Raw genomic sequence first — 18,301 nt, 5'->3', positions numbered from 1 at the left:
CACCACACTCACACCCACACTCACACTCACACCCCCACTCACACCCCCACCCACACTCACACCCCCACTCACACTCACACCCCCACTCACACTCACACCCCCACTCACACTCACACCCCCACCACACTCACACCCACATTCACACTCACACCCCCACCACACTCACACCCACACTCACACTCACACCCCCACTCACACCCCACCCACACTCACACCCCCACTCACACTCACACCCCCCACTCACACCCCCACCCACACTCACACCCCACCACACCCCCACCACACTCACACCCCCCCACACTCCACCCCCACTCACACCCCACCCACACTCACACCCCACCACCCCCCCACCCACACTCACACCCCCACCACACTCACACCCCCACCACCTCACACCCCCACTCACACTCACACCCACCACACCACAACCACACTCACACTCCCACTCACACCCCCACCCACACTCACCCCCACCACACTCACACCCCCACTCACACCCCCACCCCACTCACACCCCCCCCACCCCCACCCACACTCACACCCCCAATCACACCCCCACCACACTCACACCCCACCACACCCCCACCACACTCACACCCCCACTCACACCCCCACCACACTCACACCCACCACACCCCCACCACACTCACACCCCACCACACCCCCACCCACACTCACACCCCACTCACACCCCCACCCACTCACACCCCCACCACACTCACACCCCACCAACTCACACCCCCACCACACTCACACCCCACTCACACCCCCACCACACTCACACCCACACTCACACCCACACCACCACCCCTCACACCCCACCCACACTCACACCCCCACTCACACTCACACCCCCACTCACACTCACACCCCACTCACACTCACACCCCCACCACACTCACAAACCCACCACTCACACCCCACCACACTCACACCCACACTCACACTCACACCCCCACCACAACTCACAGCCAACACTCACACTCACAACCCCCACCACACTCACACCCACACTCAACTCACACCCCACTCAACACCCCCACCCACACTCACACTCCCCACTCACACTCACAGACCCCCACTCACACCCCCACCCACACTCACACCCCACCACACCCCACCCACACTCACACCCCACCACACTCACACCCCCACTCACACCCCCACCCACACTCACACCCCACCACACCCCACCAACACTCACACCCCCACCACACTCACACCCCCACCACACTCACACCCCCACTCACACTCACACCCCCACCACACTCACACCCACACTCACACTCACACCCCCACTCACACCCCCACCCACACTCACCCCCACTCACACTCACACCCCCCACTCACACCCCCACCCACACTCACACCCCACCACAACCCCCACCCACACTCACACCCCCACCACACTCACACCCCCACTCACACCCCCACCCACACTCACACCCCACCACACCCCCACCCACACTAACACCCCCACCACACTCACACCCCCACCACACTCACACCCCCACTCACACTCACACCCCCACCACACTCACACCCACACTCACACTCACACCCCCACTCAAACCCCCACCCACACTCACCCCCACTCACACTCACACCCCCACTCACACCCCCACCCACACTCACACCCCACCACACCCCCACCCACACTCACACCCCCACCACACTCACACCCCCACTCACACCCCACCCACACTCACACCCACCACACCCCCACCCACACTCACACCTCCACTCACACCCCCACCACACTCACACCCCACTCACACCCCCACCACACTCACACCCCACCACACCCCCACCCACACTCACACCCCACTCACACCCCCACCACACTCACACCCCACCACACTCACACCCCCACCACACTCACACCCCCACTCACACCCCCACCACACTCACACCCCCACCACACTCACACCCCACTCACACCCCACCACACTCACACCCCACCACACCCCCACCCACACTCACACCCCACTCACACCCCCACCACACTCACACCCCCACCACACTCACACCCCCACCACACTCACACCCCCACTCACACCCCCACCACACTCACACCCCCACCACACTCACACCCCCACCCCCACCCACACCCCACCACACTCACACCCCACTCACACCCCCACCCACACCCCCACTCACACTCACACCCCCCTCACACCCCCAACACACTCACACCCCACTCACACCCACACCCCCACCCCCCACCCACACCCCCACCCCCACTCACACCCCACTCACACTCACACCCCCACTCACACCCACACCCCACCACACTATCACCCCCACCACACTCACACCCCCACCACACTAACACCCCCATCACACTCACACCCCCACCACACTCACACCCCCACCCCCACCCACACCCCCACCCCCACCCCCACTCACACTCACACCCCCACTCACACTCACACCCCCCTCACACCCCCAACACACTCACACCACACTCACACTCACACCCCACTCACACTCACACCACACTCACACCACACTCACACCCACACCACACTCACACCCCCCTCACACCCCCAACACACTCACACCCCACTCACACCCCCAACACACCCACACCACACCCCCCTCACACCCCACTCACACTCACACCCCACTCACACCCCCAACACACTCACACCTCCAACACACTCACACCCCCCTCACACCCCCAACACACCCACACCCCCACTCACACTCCCACTCACACCCCCCTCACACCCCCAACACACTCACACCCCACTCACACTCACACCCCACTCACACTCACACCCCACTCACACCCCCAACACACCCACACCACACCCCCCTCACACCCCCAAGCACACTCACACCACACTCACACTCACACCACACTCACACTCACACCCCACTCACACCCCCAACACACCCACACCACACCCCCCTCACACCCCCAACACACTCACACCACACTCACACTCACACCCCACTCACACTCACACCCCACTCACACCCCCAACACACCCACACCCCCCTCACACCCCCAACACACTCACACCACACTCACACTCACACCCCACTCACACTCACACCCCCCTCACACCCCCAACACACTCACACCCCCCTCACACCCCCAACACACTCACACCACACTCACACTCACACCCCACTCACACTCACACCCCCCTCACACCCCCAACACACCCACACCCCACTCACACTCACACCCCCTCACACCCCCAACACACCCACACCACACCCCCCTCACACCCCCAACACACTCACACCCCACTCACACTCACACCCCCCTCACACCCCCAACACACCCACACCACACCCCCCTCACACCCCCAACACACTCACACCCCCAACCACACCCCAACTCACACCCCCAAAACACTCACACCACACTCACACCACACTCAAACCCCACTCACACCCCCAAAACACTCACACCCCCAACCACACCCCAACTCACACCCCCAAAACACTCACACCACACTCACACCACACTCACACCACACTCACACCCCACTCACACCCCCAAAACACTCACACCACACTCACACCACACTCACACCCCACTCACACCCCCAAAACACTCACACCACACTCAGCCCAGGTGCCCGATGTCCTCTCCACCCCGTGTTGTCTTGTTCTCTCTGTCTCTCCTGTGCTGCGTCTCACTCTGTCTCGTTCATCTTGTCTCTGTCTCGCCTGTGCTGTGTCTCACTCTGCCTTGTTCGTACAGGTAACATTTATATTGAGCGTATTTAATCGATTACGTTATCCGATTAATCGTTTTAAAGTTGCACCCCTCGCGGAATGCTGCTTGGGATGAGCTGGTGAAGGAGTGCGAGGTGGGACGAGAATCTTCATATGAGAGGTGACTCTAATGGGTGACTCAGGAGTGACTCAGGAGTGACTATCAGAGTGACCCATTGTAATTCCCCGCATCGCTTTCTCGCGCTCGCGCTGATCGATAACCGTGTCACTCGAACAAAGCCACCGCAGAGGAGGCTACGAACACACAACAAAGACAAAGAACCCCCGCATAGCCTTCAACAGACTGGAGAGGCAAGTGCTATTAGCGAGCACCGATAAAGGCTGGCACGTCACGCGAGGGGGAGGGTAGTCAGCACCACGCCCGACCGCCTTTGTCTCCCCAGTGGCGATGTTTAAACGCAGCACCAGGTACTCATTTGAGGCTGGGTCGACCTAGGGGAGGCCCGAGACCGGTTCATATAATCGTCACTGGTTTTGGCCTTGAGCGGAAATGGAACTTGGGTGGTCAGGTTCTATCGCGGAGTGCTAACCGCTACGCCACCACTCCGCACCGACGCACAGACACGCAGACGCACGCACACACGCGCACGCACAGACACGCACGCACACACACACACGTACAGGCACTCACAGACACGCATATGCACGCACACACACACGCACAGACACACACACACTGTTGGCACGCACAGACACGTAGACACACACGCACACTCGGTTGAGAGGCTTCTCGTGGCCACCGATACCTAATGGCACCGCTAATTAAACGCAAACACGCATTGATTGCGTAACAGCGCTCGCAATTGCCTCATCAGATAGGCGCGGACCGCTCAAATGACCCCCTTCGCTTCAAGTTAAAGGTGGGAGGAGGTAAGGAGAGGGGAGAGTCAATCTGGATCTTCTCTTGGTCTCTCTGCAAGTTCAAGGCGGGAGGACGTAGGGAGGAGAGGGGTGAGTCATTCTGGATCTTCTCTTGGTCTCTCTGCAAGTTAAAGGCGGGAGGATGTATCGAGAGAGGATAGACATTCTGGGATATTCTCTCCAGGAGTTTGGGGGCGAGGGGAGGGGCGGAGGGGCCGGGGTGGAGGAGGAGCGGGGGAGGGGTGTTCGTGCGGAGGGGAGGGGGGGGGAGAGGGGGGGCGGAGGGGGGGGAGAGGGGGGGCGGAGAGGAGAGGGGGGGCGGAGGGGAGGCGGAGGGGAGAAGGGGGAGGCGGAGGGGAGGGGGGGGAGGCGGAGGGGAGAGGGGGGGAGGCGGAGGGGAGAGGGGGGGGCGGAGGGGAGAGGCGGAGGGGAGAGGGGGGGAGGCGGAGGGGAGAGGGGGGGGCGGAAGGGAGAGGGGGGGCGGAGGGGAGAGGCGGAGGGGAGAGGGGGGGGCGGAGGGGAGGGGGGGAGGCGGAGGGGAGAGGGGGGGAGGCGGAGGGGAGAGGGGGGGGCGGAGGGGAGAGGGGGGGGGGCGGAGGAGAGAGGGGAGGGGCGGAGGGGAGAGGGGGGGGCGGAGGGAAGGGGAGAGGGGGGGGGGCGGAGGGAAGAGGGGAGAGGGGGAGGGGCGGAGGGGGGCTGAGTGGAGGGGGGCGGGAGAGGGGGGCGGAGGGACGGCATGCCAGGTGGTGGGTGGCCAACGCCACGGCCGGCCGCCTTTGTCTCCCTAGTGGCGATGCTTACACACCGCACCAGCTACTCATTTGAGGCAGAGTCGACCTAAGGGAGGCCCAGATAATCGTCACAGGTGTTGGCCGTGAGCGGGAATTGAACTCGGCTCGCCAGGTTTGTAATGCAGGGCGCTATAACCACTACACAACCGCTCTACACAGACACACACACACAATCGCGCGCACACACCCACACACAGTAGCACACATCACGACAGAGCGTGGGAGGACGAAGACGCGTCTTTGGGAGGGAGAGAGAGTGGGAGATGAGGAGACAACACGCGTATCGCCCTCTCTCTCTCTGGGAAGAGAGAGAGAGAGAGCGAACACGGTCTCTCTCTCTCCTCTCTCTCTCTGGGAGGGTAAACACTCGCGCGCGTCTCTGCGCGCTCCACGCAGCCTCTCGTCTCCGGTGAAGGTCGCTCGCGGCCCCCCCCCCCCCGTTCCCAACCCCCACCAACCCACCCCCCCCACCTCCTCCTCCCGTCCGTGACATTACCGCGCCCGGCTCCGCTGCGTCTCTCGCCGCCGCTCCTCTGCGCGCGCCGCGCGCTCCGCACTCGGATTAAGATGCGCGCGCTGTCGCCCGCCTCCTCTCTCTTCCTCGCGCTGTGGCTCGGGACGACCGTCCTCCTCATCCGCCGCGACATGCGTGACGGACGACGAGGGGGTGGACGAGGAGGAGGAGGCGACGGTGATTACGATGATGACGGCGGCGACGGCGGTGGTGGTGATGATGAAGCAGCAGCAGCAGGAGGACACGTGGACTACCGCCGGTGGCTTCTGGGTCCCTTCGGCGCCCACGCTTCGCCGGCTCGCCGCGTGGTCGCCCGCAAGGACGGCGACATCATCATCGGCGCCCTCTTCTCGGTGCACCACCAACCCCCCGCCGACAAGGTGTCGGAGCGCAAGTGCGGCGAGATCCGCGAGCAGTACGGCATCCAGCGGGTGGAGGCGATGTTCCACACCCTGGAGCGCATCAACGCCGACCCCGCGCTGCTGCCCGGCATCACACTCGGCTGCGAGATCAGGGACTCGTGCTGGCACTCGGCCGTGGCGCTCGAGCAGAGCATCGAGTTCATCAGGGACTCGCTCACCTCGGGCGGAGGAGACGGTGACGGACACGCGAGCCACGGGGGAGCCCGTCTGAGCGGTCCCGTCACCGCCACCGCCGCCGCAGCAGCCGCTCGCTGCATCGCAGCGCCGCCAAGTTTGAAGAGGCCCATAGTTGGTCTCATCGGGCCCGGCTCCAGCTCCATGGCCATCCAGGTGCAGAACCTCCTGCAGCTCTTCAACATCCCGCAGATCGCCTACTCGGCCACCAGCAAGGACCTGAGCGACAAGTCCCACTACAAGTACTTCATGAGGGTGGTGCCCTCGGACACGCTGCAGGCCAAGGCCATGCTGGACATAGTGAGGAAGTACAATTGGACCTACGTGTCGGCCGTGCACACGGAAGGTGGGTGGACCTCCTCCTCCTTCTCATCTTCTTGGTGGTGGCGGTGTTGTTGATGTTGTTGGTGGTGGTGGTGTTGGTGATGATGTTGGTGGTGTTGTTGTTGATGGTGATGTTTTTGTTGATGTTTTGATGTTGTTGGTGGTGGTGGTGGCGGCACAGTGGGGGGATACATCTGGTGGTGCATCTACCGGTCATCTCAGTCAGCCAACCCATGGCACTTGCCGGGTCTGTCCCGTGACCTCCTCCTGTCAGCGAGCCTTCGACACTTGAATCTTATGGCAGTACCCCGGGGTGACCAGAGTACCCCGGCTCTTGCATAATGTCCGTGATGCAATCATTTTTAGTCTGTCGATGGTCGGTGATGCGGCAATCGACTCATCTCGACGAGCTGAACGCGATGCACTATTCAGAGTTGAATATTTCGATAGCGTATTTTTAAATAGACTTTATGGTTATTTCGGTAAAGTCACGTAGGTAGAAAAATGTAATAAAAAATAATATCACATTTATTTTATTTTTCTATCTACGTGACTTTACCGAAAGAACCAAAGAGTATGGATTCCTGCAGTCACGAAAGCTTCACATCAGGATTTTTGTATGCTGATGTTTGGCGTTTCGACATCGCGGAGTAGCACCGATTTCGGATTAATTGGTGCCCCAGTCGCGGAGTTCAGTACACATCTGGAGGCCACGTGAAGTCTTCACGTGGCCTCAAAGTGCACCTGGCATGGCACAGGCAGCCGGGGTGACGTCACCGTCAATTAGTGTCGAATGGCGGTTGTAGTGGTATTGGTGGTGTTGAGTTGTTGGCGGTGGTGGCAGTGATGTTGTTGGTGGTGTTGATGATGTTGTTGGTGGTGTTGATGTTGTTGGCAGTGGTGTTGTTGATGTTGTTGTTGGTGGTGGTGTTGATGATGTTGTTGTTGGTGGTGTTGATGATGTTGTTGTTGGTGGTGTTGATGTTGTTGGTGGTGTTGATGATGTTGTTGGTGCTGATGATGATGTTGCGGTCTTCATCGGCCGATGGCTTGAGCAGGAGTTTGAGCTGCTACGGATGGTTCAGGGCAGCAGCGGGTAGCGGCAGCGCGATGGTGACACGTGAGCCTCGCAGCAAGAAGAGTCTGGGTTCGATTCCCCAATCCGGGCGCCTTTCTGCGTGCAAATCAGCGTGATATCTCCCTTTGTACCGCATGGATTTCCTCCGGGTTCTCCGATTTCCTCCTCCTCCTCCCACAGCTAAACAACAACAACAAAATGAACAATGCATTTCAACCGGTTATTGTTGGCCGAAACATTCCCAAATGCTCCAAGAATTATCTTCAAGGGCTACTCGATTTTGGGGATCGCCCACGCAGCTGCAGCAGCAGCAGCGGCAGCATCGAAAGTGTCTGCGACAAACTCGGCAGGACTCTCTCGAAAACGAGTCTCGAGTGGTCCAGTGAGGGGGGCCTTCTCCTCGCCAACAGCGTGGGCCACCGTCGATGGCTCGACTTGAGGTGGCTCGCGTGGTGCGGGCGAACGCGTTTTACGAGGGTGGTGGGTGGGAAAGAAGGGGGGGGGCAGTGCCGAGTTTATCTGCCAACCGAGTCTCCGCTCGCCGCACTGACTGGCGTGGTGAAGTATGGTTAATACTCTTAGGTTTTTTCGGAAGCTTGTGTTGCCTCCGAAACGTCGTGATTTAATTGATTTATTTTCATTTATTATTATTTTTACCTCCGTGACTTTACCGAAAAAAACCTAAGAGTATGAATCCTTGCAGTCACGAAAGCTTCAAATCTAGAAGTATGGTAAAATCAACACCCCGAACCCACACACTACACAAGCAGTATATTTACAAAAGGGTCTATCTATACACGTGCGTGTGTGGGGGGGGGCGGTGGTGTAGCGGTTAGCACGCTGCGCTATAAACTTGGGAATCCCGGGTTCGATTCCCGCTCACGGCCAACACCGGTGACAATTATCTGAACCGGTCCTGGGCCTGCCCTAGGTCGACTAAGCCTCAAATGAGTACCTGGTGCGGTGTGTCGTGAGCATCGCCACTGGGGAGACAAAGGCGGCCGGGCGTGGTGCTGGCCACCCACCCCCTCGTGTGCCGTTCCGGCCTTCATAGGTGCTCGCTAGCTGGCATTTGCCCCTACAGTCTGTTAAGGTTATACAGGGGATCTTTATCTTTATTTTATAAGATAGATAATGTACACCGTGTTAAACGGGCATGCATTTCCAATGAGAAATCATCAGCCACGGCCAATCCACTGCTGGGTGAACGCCTCACCAATCCGTTGCCTGCCGTGTAATATAACTTCAGACAAAGTCAAAGATCCCCCCGTATAGCCTTAACAGACTGTTAGGGGCAAGGGCAGTTCGCGAGCACCTATGAAGACAGGAATGGCACACGACGGAGTGGGTGGCCAGCACCACGCCCGACCGCCTTTGTCTCCCCAGTCGTTATGTTGACACACAGCACCAGATACTAATTTGAGGCTGAGTCTAACTAAGGGAGGCCCAGGACAGGTTCAGATAATCGTCGCTGGGTGTTTGGCCGTGAGCGGGAATAAAATTTGGTCTCTGCTCGGTTCATAGCGCAGCGTAGCGTCCACCGCTACACCACCGCTTCCTCACAATATAACTTACCAATCCACCTAGCATGCACAAGCGAGCTTCAAATCATCGCTCCATTTCCTCGGTGTACGTACTCTCTCTTTTCTCTCTCTGTCTCTCTCGGACGCGTTTTCACTCCGCAATGATGGTTGCCCATCGGCAGTCGCTCCCCTCCGATTCACCGTTTCATTCATTCTCACTTCCAGTATTAAGTATTGTAGGGCCAGTTGGCCAGAAGCGAGCAAAAACCTGGCCCCACGTTTCACCCAGTCGACTGAAGACTGGCGTAGACTCCACGCGTTTTAAACGTGTTACATCAAAACCGCAGCGCACGTTTACATATTTAATTATCACAATGAATAAAAATGTAAATCTCATTAATCATCCGTAAGCGGCGTATGTCCGTGTGTGTGTGTGTTCCCCCCATTCTGTCTCTCAATGTAAGTTGTTAAGCATGCCTCTCCCTCTCATTCATCAGTTTTGCCGCACGCACTTTTCAGTTCGTGTTTCCACCGCCTCTTTGCCGAACCGTCTCCTCTCCAGGCAGCTAGTCAAACACAACCTGATTAAAACAACAACAACAACAACAGAAAAGCCATCCCCCCCCCCGCGCCCTCGTTCAGGTCAACGTCTCGTCAGTGAGGCTCCGCTCGGCTACACGAATCTCCTCCCTCCAAGGCGCCCTCTTCGGGGGGCATCTCGCCCGTGTCCATTCGCGGTGTTCGTCTCGATGAGCAGAGGGCATCAGACGCCGCGACGCGAAAAGGGTGGTGGGGTGGGAACGGGGGCCAGCAAAACGCGCAACGGCAAGATTGTCAAAGTTGGCGGTGATCGAGATTAGTTAGCACTTTTTTTGTTTCAATTGAGCAATGTTATTCATATTATTTGGGTCTTTCGGTAAAGCCACGTTAGATAGCGCTATTTATGTGTTTTTTCACCTGATGACGATTGCTTGTGTTGCGATCGAAACGTCGTGATATTTGTATTTTTTTTTCTATCTACGTGGCTTTACCGAAAGACCCAAAGAATGTGAATTCCTGCAGTCACGAAAGCTTCAAATCAAGATATTCCTGTTGTGTTATTATAATAGCTTGGGAGTGGGGGGGAGGTGACGGGATGAAAATTGCAAAGAGGATTTGTCCTCGGTCAAAGACAAAGATGACCCGTATAGGCTTTACATACTGCTGGGGGCAAGTGCTTGTTCGCGAGAAGCACCTACAGTGGCGATTTTTTTAGGATGAATCGACTTAGGGGAAGCCCAGGACCGGTTCAGATATAATCGAACTCGGGGCGCCGGGTTCGCAGTCAGGCGCCCTAACCGCTGCGCCACCGCTCCGCACGAAAAACTGCTTAGCAGAGAATAGCACACGCACACACACGCACACACGCACACACACGCACACACACACCTACACACTAACACGCGGCGCGGCACACACACACCGACACACTACCACGTGACGTGGTACACACACACACACCTACACACTAACACGCGGCGTGGCACACACACACACCTACACACTACCACGTGACGTGGTACATACACACACACCTACACACTAACACGTGACGTGGTACACATACACACACACTACCACGCGCGGCGTGGGTTGTAGAGATACGAGCTGCTCCGTGTTTGCCGTGGCGTTCTGCGGTAATTGACTCCCAGCGATGTCTGCATTAACCTTTATCTCGCTAAATGGGCGCTGATTATCCGCTGTGACCGTTTACATTACCGGCCAATAAAGACAAAGATCCCCCGTAAAGACATCAGCAGACTGCTGGGGCAAGTGCTGTTTTGCGAGTAGCAGCAGAACCTATGAAGGCCGGCACGGCACACGAGGGGGTGGGTGGGTGTCCAACACCACGTCCGGCCGTTTTCGTCTCCCGCAGTGGCGATGTTTACTACTCACCGCACTGGGCTACTCATTTGAGGCTGAGTCGACCTAGGAGAGGCCCAGGACCGATTCAGATAATCGTCACCGGTGTTGGCCGTGAGCGGGAATCGAACTCGGGTCGCTGGGTTCGTAGCGCAGCGTAGCGCTAACAGCTGCACCACTGCTCATCACACATACACAGACAAATACAAAGATCCCCCATATAGCCTTAACAGACTGTAGGGGCAAGTGCTGTTAGCGAGCACCTATAAAAGCCGGCACGGCACACGAGGGGGTGGGTGGCCAACACCACGCCCGGCCGCCTTTGTCTCCCCAGTGGCGATGTTCACTCATCGCACTAGGTACTCATTTGAGGCTGAGTCGACCTAGGGGAGGCCCAGGACCGGTTCAGATAATCGTCACCGGTGTTGGCCGTGAGCGGGATTCGAACTCGTGTCACCGGGTTCGTAGCGCAGTGCTAACCGCTGCACCACCTCTAACCACACACACACACAGACACACACAGAGACTACGATATAAACAGACACAGACAGACAGACACACACACACAGACACACACACAGACACACACACAGACACACACGCAGACACAGACACACACACAGACACACACACACAGCCACACACAGACACACACACACAGCCACACACACAGACACACACACACAGACACACACAGACACACACAGACACACACACACACGCACACACAGACACACACACAGACAGACACACACACACAGACACACAACACACACACAGACACACACCCACACGCGCGCCCTGTGAATGTGCATTACGAGTCACCGCTATCCGTCACCTTTATCGTCACCTTTGGCGGGGGAGGCGGTGGGGGCAAGTTACTTGGTTCACTAATTGTGGCAATGGCAGTGACGGGTCCCGAATATTTGTAAAGTGTCGAGCGCGTGAGTGGAAGCAATGCAGCGTCTAAAGCTGAGTTTGCACTCTCTGAATGAAACCAACATCAACATCCAGACCTTACATTGTGCGGGGAAGCTCAAATGTGAAAAAGGGAGAAAATGTTCTTAGGGGTATATATTTATTTATTTTAGTTATAAGCAAAGGGTGAACTATTATCTTGGCAATTTTCATCTCGCCTATTACCTTCGAGAACATAATTAGATGTTACATCACTCGGTCATGATCGCCAATATGAATGAGACGTGTGTGTGTGCACATGCATGCGATACACGCGTGTTATATATTCACATGCGTGTGTGTGTGTGTGTGCGTATAGAGTGTACACGCATCGTCTGGAGAGTGCACGCGTGTTCATTGGACATCACCCATAGAGTACACACTTGTGCATCGCTCATCGAGTACACGTCTCTGCATCACCCACAGTGCACACGTGTACACACAGCATGAGTAGGGCACAACGCACACACAGTGCACACGTGTACACACAGCATCAGTAGGGCACAACGCACCTACAGTGCACACGTGTACACACAGCATGAGTAGGGTTCAATGCACACACAGTGTACACGTGTACACACAGCATCAGTAGGGGACATAGCACCCACAGTGCACACGTGTACACACAGCATGAGTAGGTTCAATGCACACACAGTGCACACGTGTACACACAGCATCAGTAGGGGACATAGCACCCACAGTGCACACGTGTACACACATCATGAGTAGGGTTCAATGCACCCACAGTGCACACGTGTACACACAGCATGAGTAGGGTTCAATGCACCCACAGTGCACACGTGTACACACAGCATGAGTAGGGTTCAATGCACCCACAGTGCACACGTGTACACACAGCATGAGTAGGGTTCAATGCACCCACAGTGCACACGTGGACACACAGCATGAGTAGAGTACATGGCCACCCACATGTGACACAGGGACATAGCACCCACAGTGCACACGTGTACACACAGCATGAGTAGGGTTCAATGCACACACAGTGTACACGTGTACACACAGCATTCAGTAGGGGAATCGCACCCACAGTGCACACGTGTACACACAGCATCAGTAGGGTTCAATGCACCCACAGTGCACACGTGTACACACAGCATCAGTAGGGCATAACGCACACACAGTGCACACGTGTACCACCAGCATGAGTAGGGTTCAACGCACCCACAGTGCACACGTGTACACACAGCATCAGTAGGGGACATGACACCCACAGTGTACACGTGTACACACAGCATGAGTAGGATACAATCCACACACAGTGCACACGTGTACACACAGCATGAGTAGGCACAATGCACACACAGTGTACACGTGTACACACAGAATGAGTAGGATACAATCCACACAGTGCACACGTGTACACACATCATGAGTAGGGCACAATGCACCCACAGTGTACACGTGTACACACAGAATGAGTAGGGCACAATGCACACACAGTGTACACGTGTACACACAGCATCAGTAGGGCACATGGCACCCACAGTGTACACGTGTACACACAGCATCAGTAGGGCGCAACGCACACACAGTGTACACGTGTACACACGTGTACACGTGTACACACGTGTACACACAGCATGAGTAGGCTACAATGCACACACACAGTGTACACGTGTACACGCCACCCACAGTGCACACGTGATTACACCACGCACCTCGTGTGCGCCGACATGGCACCGTGACTCAGACTAAACAAAATAAAATCTTTGATTTAAAGCTTTCGTGACTGCAGGGATTCATATTCTTGGTTCTTTCGGTAAAGTCACGTAGAAGGTAAACATAAGAAAAAAATATAAACAATAAAATTCTCACGACGTTTCGATTTCAACACAAGCAATCGTCATCAGGTGTGAAAACTAAAATCTACCAAAACGGCTGTCGCGGCGCGAGCGTCGCCTGGGCTTGTCAGTGACGGTCAACTCGTCAACTCGCCTTCACCTGCGACCAGCGTGGCGTGGCTGTCGGGCGTGCAGGCGGTGCAACTGCACCGCGGCTCACGGAGCCATGGAGGGGCTCGAGCGAGCGAGAGGTTTGAGGGCGAGGGGGTGGGGAGAGGGGTGGGGTGGTCATTTAATTCTCACGACTTGTGCTGTGACGCGTGGGTGGTGACCACGTGGTCGTTAGCAACGCAACACGTGGAACATTTTTTGTTATTTTCTAAATTAGCAACAACAAAAACAACAAATGCGTGGAGATTAAATGCGCGCTTGGAATTAATATTGGGGAAAGCTTTTGCCCACAATTTTGCCATTTTTTTTAAAGGAAACATGGGACTGGCTGAGGATCATCAGCGAGTTGTAGATGCTCGTAGTTGGTGGGCGTGGTGCCACGTGCCACGGATAGCACACACACACAAAGACAAAGACCCCCCGTATAGCCTGAACAGACTGTTTGGGCAAGTGCTGTTAGCGAGTAGCACCACCTATGAAGGCCGACACGGCACACGAGGCTGTGGTTGGCCAGCACCACGCCCGGTCGCCTTTGTCTCCCGAGTGTCGATGTTTACTCACCGCACCAGATACTCATTTGAGGCCGAGTCTACCTAGGGGAGGCCCAGGACCGGTTCAGATAATCGTCACTGGTGTTGGCCGTGAACGGGAATCGAACTCGGGTCCCCGGGTTCGTAGCGCAGCACACACACCATATAGGACATCCCAGGGCAACAGCTGACATGCATTGCTACGAGCTACGGGGCTGTACGTGTGTGTTGGTTTTGATTTGTCCCCAATTTAATATTAATTCAACGCTGTCCTCAGCAGAGAACTATGGCGACTTTGAGAAAGACAAACTGAGCTGGGCGTTCACCCTTCCCCCACATCACCCCCCCCCTCAATCTACCCGCCCCCACCCCACTCCCCTCACTCCCCCCCCACCGCCACCACCCCAGCAATGTGACCCTGCACGAGATGGCGATGGTTAGGCGAGACCTTCCCCGAGCCGTCGATTGATCATGACTGCAGATGACGACACCGGTGGTGATATCCAATACCTGGGAGGGTCGGGGTTAGAACGTCGAACACGGAGGGGCTCTGGCCCGACACCCTAAGCCAGGTAGCCAATGTGGCCGCGACGATTAACCACAATTGCTGACTCGGATTCCAACCCAGGTTCAGTTGCTCACCGGTCAAACAGAGAGGCGCTCCCAACGCAGTTTGGACGGCACGCAGAGCGTTTCGTTGGCGGGCGGGAGGTGCTCTTACATTTGATCTCAATCTACGAGCGGATTGGTTATTTCTGTTTGGGCCGGGGCTGCCAGGTGTCCACCAGGTGGGTTGTCGACCTACCTTGCGTGAGTTTTCTCCTCCCCCGTCTGACCTGGGTGGGGTGAGGTAGCGGACGGGTGGGCGGGCTAGTGGGGTGGGGGGGATTATTTTTATTTAAAATAAATAAAATCCGGTTTCCCCCAAATTCAATAACCGCGCGATGCGGCCTCAAACCCGCGTCGCCTTCATCTCGACCACGGAAGGAGCCGCGTCAAAGGAGCGGGAGGAAGGATGGAGGATGGAGGAGGAGGATGATGAATGGATGGAGGAGGCTTTGCGTTTCTCTTTGACTGCCGCTAGCATCACAGCCCTCCGATCGCTCTCAATAATAAAACCCTCGGCTTATGCTCCTTCGTTGGATGCCCACCCCCACTCCCCCTGTGACCCCCACCCCATCAGTCTCCCTGCAGCAGCATTAATTGCCCCAAAACTGCGAAGGAGGGGGGTTTTTATTCGCCCGGTTCTTTCAATTTATTTATCATCTCCCGCAACCGCGGCGCCGCCGCTCCTTTGAAGCACCAATTTACCATCCGCAGTAATTGTTATTGAGTCTTCCTCTTTGCGCGGAGAGAGAGAGGAACGCTCCTCTCATGCAAATGTATCGTCCCTTCCCTCATTCATCCATCCAGTTCATGCAGTCGTTCAGTTCATTCGCCCGCCCCGCTCACTCGCTCGCTCGCTCGCCTGGCTCAATTCACACAGGGGATTCACTCATTTTATTCAGTACGTGCGTGTTTTATTGATGCAACTGACAGCACTAATCTAATTTATTGTTACTGCATCTACGCTGCTCAGATTTTATTTATTTTACCTCTCCCACGCCCCTCACCCCACGACAACGCCAACCCCCATCCCCCGGCTTCATTTCATATTTTGCCTTAAGGAATAAATTTAAACAAATCAGTGCTCGTTCGCATATCTAGTTCCCATATTCTCGCCTATAAAGATCTGGCGGTTGACTTGCATTGGTATTGATTTTTATATATTTTTCGGCAAGCCTCAACTCTTGCTGACGAGACAGCGATTGTCAAAACCGGTCCAGCGTTGTTTTCGGTTCGAATTATATCAGACACTGCTAACTGCTGAATATACAAAAAAATAACTAAATCGATCACTCTCATACGGCAGTCGTGGCTGATGGGAACGTGTACAAAATGAATAGTTTCATTCCTTTGTTTTTTTTACGCGGAGAGACAGATATGGAGAGATAGCGTGATGTCCCGGAGTACATTCCGAATCGAGACCACCACGTGTCTCATACGCTACGTGCCCCGCACACCACGTGCCCCGCACGCCACGTGCCCCGCACGCCACGTGCCCCGCACGTCACGTGCCCCACACGCCACGTGCCCTAACGCCAATAGCGACGTGGCGTCACAAAAGCGGCCTCGACAACAGCCCTCGGCTGTGCATTATGGGAGTTGTTCCCACAATGCAAAAATCTTTGGTGCAATCACTTAAAGAAGTGTGACCCCAGGAGGGGGGTGGGGGTACGGGAGGGACATCAGCCTGTGTGTGTGTGGGTGGGGGGGAGCGGCAGCGTAGTGGTTAGCGCGTCGCGCTACGAACCCGGTCGAGACCAGATTTAAATTCCCGCTCACGGCTAGCCAACACCAAGTGACGATTATCTAAACCTGTCCTGGGCCTCCTCTAGGTCGACTCAGCCTCGAATGAGTATCTGGTGCGGTGAGTAAACATCCCCACGCGGGAGACAAAGGCGACCGGGCGTGGTGCTGGCCACTCGTGTGCCGTGTCCCTTCATAGGTGCTACTCACTAACAGCACTTGCCCCAACAGTCTGTTCGTCAGGCTATACGGGGGGATCTTTGTCTTTGTGTGTGTGTACTATCCGTGGCAAGTGGCACCACGCCCACCAACCACGAGCATCGACAACTCGCTGATGATTCCTAGCCAAGTGTCCTCGAGCTTTCCTTTAAAAAAAGCGGCAAATTGTGGGCAAAAGCTCTCGCCAATATTAATTCCAAGCGTGCATTTTATCTCCACGCATTTGTTGCTGTTGTTGTTGCTAATTTACAAAATACAAATGATTGCAAGTGCTGCGTTGCTAACGACCGCGTGGTTACCGACCACGCGTCACAGCACAGGTCGTGGGAATTGAATGGTGCGATGTGTCAACGTCCCCGCTGCGGAGACAAAGGCGGCCGGGCGTGGGGCTTTGCCCACGCACCCCCTCGTGTGCCACAGTGCAGGCCTTCACAGGGTACTGACACTCGCTAACAGCACTTGCTCCAGCAGTCTGTTGCGGGCTATACAGGGGGGGGGGGGGGTGCGGGATCTTTGTCTTCTTAGGAGAGTGCGGCGTTCCAAGATGCGTTGGGGGGTGCGGTGTGAAACATGACAAGGCGCTAAATAATCCACGTCACCGTAAGTGGGTGACCTGAGCACGAGTCGGTATGGGGGGTGGTGGGCTGGGGGTGTTTTTAGGAAATTACAGCGGAGGTGAGCGGTCATTAATCACCACCACCGCCACCACTGCCACCACTGCCACCACGATGCGTGTGGCGCAAGACGAGCGCAGTCGGTCTCCTTCCCCGGGATTAACGCGACGTCTGCGCGGTCCTCATCGTCGTCGTCATCGTCGCCGGCGAAGGTCAATCCACTGCTGGATGGTGTGGGTACTCCACCAGACGCCACCACCATCGCCACCGCCATCCGTCACGATCCTGCTCGCAAGATGATTCCGTTGCTC

The 18,301-nt window shown here is 56.4% G+C and overlaps 1 protein-coding gene across 1 annotated transcript in view; it reads left to right on the top strand.

Moving 5' to 3' along the window:
* Positions 1–5,978: 5,978 nt before the first annotated feature.
* LOC133356939 (metabotropic glutamate receptor 5-like) overlaps positions 5,979–18,301 on the top strand; it is a 149,980-nt gene continuing 137,657 nt past the window's right edge. Inside the window, exon 1 of the mRNA XM_061574646.1 lies at positions 5,979–6,867. Within this exon, the coding sequence (XP_061430630.1) occupies positions 5,979–6,867 (889 nt within the window). The remainder of the gene's footprint in view (positions 6,868–18,301) is intronic.

The sequence above is a fragment of the Lethenteron reissneri genome, chromosome 56 (assembly GCF_015708825.2).
Source record: "Lethenteron reissneri isolate LAM-NWPU_2019-01 chromosome 56, ASM1570882v1, whole genome shotgun sequence".
Taxonomy (NCBI): domain Eukaryota; kingdom Metazoa; phylum Chordata; class Hyperoartia; order Petromyzontiformes; family Petromyzontidae; genus Lethenteron; species Lethenteron reissneri.
This window is presented reverse-complemented; position numbering and strand designations above follow the sequence as displayed.